At 36.1% G+C, this 7492-nt stretch overlaps 1 protein-coding gene across 4 annotated transcripts in view; it reads left to right on the top strand.

Annotated features, from left to right (window-relative positions):
* Window positions 1–964: 964 nt before the first annotated feature.
* The window catches only part of LOC136183011 (nuclear GTPase SLIP-GC-like), a 22240-nt gene continuing 15712 nt past the window's right edge, over window positions 965–7492 (top strand). For all 4 annotated transcript variants that reach the window (XR_010668858.1, XR_010668856.1, XR_010668857.1 and 1 more), the window contains exons 1-3: window positions 965–1140; window positions 5589–5668; window positions 6502–6586. Coding sequence is in view for 1 of the 4 variants with exons in the window: in XM_065964517.1 (XP_065820589.1) it covers window positions 5623–5668; window positions 6502–6586 (131 nt within the window). In the remaining 3 variants the exon portion in view is untranslated. The remainder of the gene's footprint in view (window positions 1141–5588; window positions 5669–6501; window positions 6587–7492) is intronic.

The following is a 7492-nucleotide window of genomic DNA, read 5'->3' as shown; positions in this document are numbered from 1 at the left end:
TATGATGTAGGGATGTTTAAAGAAATTTGTCGGGCGGACACTCTGAGAACTGCAGGATTTTGTTCTTCCGCATTAGCTTCACTTTTCAACACCAGAGGTTGCTGCTTGGGATCCACTGATTCATTTTATTTTTTCTATCTTGTATTAATGTGTGCATAAGGTTTGTTTGTGTGTCAAACACTATTGGTTACTGCAGGACTGAAATTCATTTTGTTTTACTTAGCAGTTTATAGCAACAGAAAACCTAAAACTGTGATCTGTAACCCAACATTATTGTATTTAGGTATAAACTGTGCTGCAATCAACTTTTAGAAATATGATAAACAACCCATTGACCAACAGCTTGACACATTTTTTTTCTTTCTCCTGCCAACAGGTTTGATTCTATTCATACAACTGTGACACGTCTACTTATAAACCCATTGTTCTGCTGTTTTCTCTCAATATAAACTCAAGTCATAGCTGAGCCAAGCAGGGTTTGTTATAGCACAAGGTCCAGAACATAAAACACTGTGACTTATGTTGATATTAGTGAGTGTGACTTTAAAAGAAAAAACGACCCATTGTGTCTTCAGAGTTCCAGCTTTACAGTGCAAGTATCAAAAACAACCAGTAAGAGTTACCAGTGTATATCCCTCACACATGCCTGTTATCTTATTAATGAATTAGGCATTTTGTCCATCACTTTTATCTGATAGCTGCAGAACACAGCAACGGCTCCAGAGGAGAAATGTGGAGAAGGAGTAAGAAATACATAATTTACTGTATGTATCTGACAACAAGCGAGAAAAGCAAAATAAATTGGTAGTGATTAAAGAAAAACGTTTTTCAACTTGCAGCATGTGATTGTGAATAAGTTCATGAGAAAGTGAAAGTGCTGATGGCATGAAGGCGGAGCAGACACAGAGGGCTTGTGTACTTAAAGTACCTTGAATGAAACATCACTTCCATTTACAGGAAGAGGAACATTGGTCATGATTTAAGTATCAGGTCACGTAACCTCTAGTGTTTTTACCAAGACTGAGGTGATGGTGGTTTAATGACTGATTGAGACTGTTTCATTTTTATACTTAATCTGTGGAGCTTTTTGGACTTTTACCATTTTTACTTTCATCATCGTCTACAGACTCCAAAGGAATTGTAAGTAAAGCAGTGTTACATAAGATAAGAAAGGAATAGAGATGTAACTAGTTTTACTAACTCTGACTGGACGTTGTATCTTTGATTAATGTTCTGCATAACTTAAACTTCAAAAGCAGCTTCTGGTTATCTATTTCAATTTGCTACATATTTTTGAATAATGTCACAGCCTCCATCTGTCCTTTGATTTAATGAAATTCATATTAACTGTTTGAAATGTGTCAAGTTGTAAATCTGATTCAAATATAATTATTTGATGAACTTGCAGTTTCTAGTCATGGATGATTTTATTCACACATGTCACTGTAAAGTATTACCTTGCTCTCTTGACTGTAGCCGGTAATTTTCCACCAATACTGATATATTTATTCATGTGCTTATAGAAACATAGCAGATGTTGTAAACTGGCTTTGCTTACCCAAACTTGTTTTTTTGCACAATAATCTTAATAAATCCTGTAGTAGGCTATGAGACGTGCCTTTTTTCATATCTTGCAGTGTGTTCATGCTTGAGAATATGGAGAACATCTGTTAAAATTCTCCTTACGTGTGTGATGCTTTAGTTTTTTTAAACTAGACATCTGGCATTTCCAAAATAAATTTAGTTTTTGAATGGCCAAGATTACTCTGAATTGTTTTTCTAATAACAGATTGAGGTATGGATGAGGAAGATCTTTATTTTGTCAATGATAAAGTCATCGATAAAATACTACGGTCAAGCCAGCCGCTCCTCGTGTTTACGTGGTGAAGTGAGCCGCTCCTAAATTTTAAGTGCTCACGTATTCTGATCTTTATGGTAAATGCTCCGGACTGCAGAGCGAGCAGGAGGAACAGACAGAGAGAGTGAGTCTGTTATTAATCTCCTTTTCCAGACAAAAGTGATAAATGCAGAAGTCTTACCATAAAACTGACTATGAGATACACGTGTATGAAACGGGAGCAAACAAAATACTGTTCAGGGAATAGCTTCGGAGGTCGGTGAAATTAGTTTGAGAATAATACTGCGAGTCTGCGGTAACTTCCGTTTTTCAAAATAAGGTGTTCACAATTTAAAAAACAGTTTTCATGGGAAAAAAATAGGAAAAAAAAACATGTTTTTCCATAAGTACACCATGATTCTGATATGGTTGTACTTAGTACTTCCTAGACTACATGCTTGCAGTACTATGATGTACTTTTACTGTGTACTTTTTGAGAAATCCACTGTCAAAGTCCATAAAGAACTATAATGAGTCTTTTTTTCTGACTTTGATGTCCTGTAAAAACAAATTCTTCCATAAGTACACAATGATTCTGATATGGTTGGACTTAGTACTTCCTAGACTACATGTACAGGTACTATGATGTACTTTTACTGTGTACTTTTTGAGAAATCCATTGTCAAAGTCCCTTATAAATCACTTTAATGAGTATTTTTTATGAATTTAATGTCCTGTAAAAACAAATTCTTCCATAAGTACACAATGATTCTGATATGGTTGGACTTAGTACTTCTTAGACCACATGTACAGGTACTATGAAGTTATTTTACTGTGTGCTTTCTGAGAAATCCGCTGTCAAGCTCCCTTACACAGCACAGCTCTCTGCAGTGTTTTGAAGGTGACAGTAACAATTTGATACGCTCTGTCACAGCTACATGTTGCACTTTTAATATTTTGCAATAAACACACATACAAGCATTTTTCAAATATTAATAATCTGTCATGAATAAAAAATGACTATTATTATTGACATATTTTTTTTTACATTTATTTTAAACATTAACATTTTCATAGAGCATACATATGAAATTACAAAGACTATGAACACCAACAACTACATCTATCTTTTTTCTTCAAATTTGAACCAATACAAATATTAACAAAGATTTAAACAAACAAAAAATACAGCCATCAAATTAAAAATATGAGATACGTTTTGTCCCAAGTGCTCACATGTCTTTATTTGACATTTTTAAGTGTTCTATTTTCTGCCCTAACTGCAAAGAGCACAATCCCAATTGTTCACCCTTGCATGTTGGAGTTGTTGTTCATCCATGGCTAGGCACTGCTCATGGTACCATCTTTGGCATGTGTCACACTGTTTCTGTAAAATAAAATGTGCAAACCTTTATGAACTTGTCAGGAATAGAGAATCTTCTGCAATAAAGAAACATTTCTAGTTATAGGCAGGGCAATCTATACACATAATCATCTTCTATTTAGGTTTGTATGTGGGAGTTTGTGTCCACTACATTACTCTTTGCAAAAGTTTGCAGCATGTTTGCAATAAAATCCAACTCATTGCATTTATTTTTTAATTTGTGGGGGGAATGATGAAGAAGAGGTTGGTTTTTGAAAGAGTACAATCTCTGATAACACATGACAGCTTCTTTTTCTTGATTTTGTAAAAATCCTTGTAATTTCAAGCATTCTTTTTTTCTATATGTGCCATAAACTTGCTTACTTTCTATATCTTTGAATTATTTAAAAAAAAATTGTTTAAGTATCAAGGGGTTGAGGCTGGACTGAATTTCATTGTGTAGTGATCTGCAATGACAATAAAGGATCCATCCATCTATAACTAACAAAGACCTTGGCCCTCCAAATCCTTCATAAATACTGAACGAGACGTCTCGTCCTTAACTATTCGAAAATAAATTATTTTAGAATAGCAGAATTTAATGTGTTTGACTCTTTTGAGCATGTGTATTCTAAAAGGTATGAATTTTTTAATAACATTACTTATGTTTATGATACGTTAAAGGCTTTTTATGCAATTTTTTGATCCAGCAGATGTCGCCCTTTGAGCACCAGCATGAAACCAAAACAACTCGAGCTGCATTGTTGTGTTAGCATGCTAATGGTAGCGCTCTTTAGTTTGCTCGTATCTTCACACTGCATGTCAATTTACACAAAATGACCGTGATTTAAAAACGCTTACGTGACATTCAGTTAAGCAGTGAGTACAGTATGTTATTCTTCTTTTCTATAGTCCCTCACTTAAACAACTTGTATACGCGAGGGGATGAGCCGGCCGGCCGTCCCGTCCATGTAAACACGCTGTAGATACGGCTCAGACAACATCACAGACAGTGGGACTCAGGTGTCACACTCATTGTAGACAGTCATGACTCACAGAGTTATTTTCAGAGGATATACTGGATTTCTGCTACATTTACAGTATGTGTAAAATGTCGCACATTCAGCCTTTAAGACCAAATTTTGATTTAGGAACATCTCTGTGCTGCCGGTTTGTGCCAAAAGTACAGTTCAGCTCAATACATGACAGTAATGTGAAGGCTGAAACTGATTTGATGCGTTACATCAACGCTCACTGGACTTCTATATTTTCTGTTTACATTGCACTCTGTTTTAGACTGCAAATCATGAACTGCTCAACTGCACAGCTCCTCAACATCAGAAAAAAGACTCATTATAGTTCTTTATGGACTTTGACAGTGGATTTCTCAAAAAGTACTCAGTAAAAGTACTTCATAGTACTGCAAGCATGTAGTCTAGGAAGTACTAAGTACAACCATATCAGAATCATGGTGTATTTATGGAAAAACATGTTTTTTTTTTCTGTTTTTTTCCCATGAAAACTGTTTTTTAAATTGTGAACACCTTATTTTGAAAAACGGAAGTTACCGCAGACTCGCAGTATTATTCCTAATTTCACCGACCTCCGAAGCTATTCCCTGAACAGTATTTTGTTTGCTCCCGTTTCATACACGTGTATCTCATAGTCAGTTTTATGGTAAGACTTCTGCATTTATCACTTTTGTCTGGAAAAGGAGATTAATAACAGACTCACTCTCTCTGTCTCTTCCTCCTGCTCGCTCTGCAGTCCGGAGCATTTACCATAAAGATCAGAATACGTGAGCACTTCATATTTAGGGGCGGCTCACTTCACTATGTAAACTCGAGGAGATAAAATCAGGGCCGTAACCAGGGTTTAGAAAATAGTGAGGTCCAGATTTTTCTTTTAAATGTATCCTGTTGAATCATGCAACCCGAGCATACACCCGGCCGACAACTCACACACTTACTATCTGTAAAGTGAATGATTTGCGGACTAGTGCTGAGTTTTTCCACTCTGGCTGCGTGTTGTTAAGGTGGCTGCTTTAACCTACGAGGCACAGCAAGAAACACAGAAGTGTAGTTTGTTGGCTGGTTTGAAAAAGACCCGCAGTGTAAGGCGGGTTGTGACTTTGTGGCATTACTGAGTGAGTATTTTCAAAGTAAAAGCCATCTTGTGCTTCATAGATTGATGGTAACAATTTTTGCTTTCTTGTTTTTGTAAAAATGAATGGAGGTCAAGACCTCAGTGACCTCATAGTTGGTTACGGCCATGGATAAAATTATCACAATATTTTTTTATAGCAATAATATCTCGCTTTGACAAAAACAAGTGAGAGAACGTTTTATACTCTGAGGGTCAAATTGTTCTTCTTGCCTTTTTGATAAGAAGAGAGAAGGAGCCACACGGGAGAGACCAGCAGATGGCATCACTACCTAAGAAACCACGACGTGACAAGGAACTCACAGGTATTTCATTTATTTATTGAACAAATAAAATTGAACAAAGATTTTAAAACCTCAGGTGTCAAGGATTCCAAATGGGGGAGAAGAGTTAGGAGAGTTATGACCCCCCCCCCCCAAATAGTAGGCCTATAGGCTGTTATTAACCCTGAAGAGATTGCTTTTCTCTTCTAAGAGAACACTAATAAGGTTGTAATCTCATGCCTTAACTTCTTAAGAGGATTCCACTAAAAAAATAATCTACCCTTGAACCTTTCTGTTAACTTAGCTGTCATTTAATCAATGCAGCCAATCCTGTAGAAGCTATATAACTATTTGTACTTTACCCTGACCCTACCTGGTGTCAGGGCAGACCCCTTCACTTTCAGGTTCAGACGCCCCGTCTCCCTGTACCCATACAGATGATCCAGCCCTGCAGGCAACAGAAAAGGGAGATGAGCAGCGTAGTGTTAAATATGTCTACTTGCGATGGGTCCCCCGGGAGTTTATTGTTTTATTACTACAAAACAGGATAAAAATAATTAATTTAAAGAAGAATCCTGAGATAAAACAAAACATGTCTTTAGTCTATACTGCATATGGACAGTTTAAATCATTTCCCTGCTATTGAAAGGGCACTTTGTGCACTTACATGAACATTGGATTGTTAAAATAAGACCCAATTATGTTTTAAACTCTGAAAAACATTTTGCAAGAGGCTGTAAAAGCCTGAAGATACTATCTAAGACATTCTAACTGTTTCAGAAGAGAACGGCTCTCTCATGCTCTACATTTATTTCCTCTCTTTGTAAAACGATATTGATACATTTGTCTTTTTTTCTCTACTTTCACTCCAACAGGAGAAGATGTACTGCCTGAAGTGGAAAAAATCATGGCAAGTGTTGAGAGTAGGCTACCTCAGACAAAGCTCAAGGATTTTCTAGAGTAAGTAATACATTTTTTATATTGCATATTATTATTAGTTTTAGCGGACATGCTTACAAAGACATTAGTGACTGATCTCTGGAGTTGAGTCATTCATTTTGCAATGAATTTCTCCTATTCTGACTGTATTCTCTTGACAATGACCTGTGCCCATCACAAGTTCAAATCTGTTATCATTCTCTTTCCCTTTTTACTTATATAAAAACCTACAACCCAATTTCCTAGAAAGTTGGGACATTGTGTGAATTTAAATAAAAACAGAATGTGATGATTTACAAAAATTTGGAACCCCATATATAACTGAAACTAGCACAAAAAAGACAATATATCTGTGGGTGAAAAAGTAACATCAGACTCGGAATGAGGATTTTGAAGTCAGCGTCTCGTTACTCATGCAGTGCACAGAATCTCACACAACATAGAGCTGTGGGAGAGGAGTTCCCCGAATAGAGAAAAGTCTCTGTATTTCAGCACAATGCAGATAACACTTGCTACATGCTACATAGATAAGTTATCTCTTCTCTGAAAGGCCCAGTTGTTCCATCTTCCCACCACCTCCCACTAATAAGACCTCTAAAAGAACAAGACACTTAATCATTGTATGTGCATAGCACTCAGTTACACACTCAGTATATCAAATGTTGAAACTGAGAAATGTTATAAAAATAAACCCAATTTGAATCTTTATGCAATCTGCACGTTCTATTTAGATTTAACACAACATCCCAACTTTTCAGGAACTGGGATTGTATTTGACCTCTATGTAATTCATCACTACCCATGCATTTCAACATAACTTAAATCTTTCTTATATGTCAGAGAACTTCACCAGATTTATTTTTGGTTGTCAACTTTTATCAACTTTAAGGTTTTGTATAAACAATAACATGGCCTCTAAAAGTGTTC

The sequence above is a fragment of the Labrus bergylta genome, chromosome 16, assembly GCF_963930695.1.
Source record: "Labrus bergylta chromosome 16, fLabBer1.1, whole genome shotgun sequence".
Lineage (NCBI taxonomy): Eukaryota > Metazoa > Chordata > Actinopteri > Labriformes > Labridae > Labrus > Labrus bergylta.
This window is presented reverse-complemented; position numbering and strand designations above follow the sequence as displayed.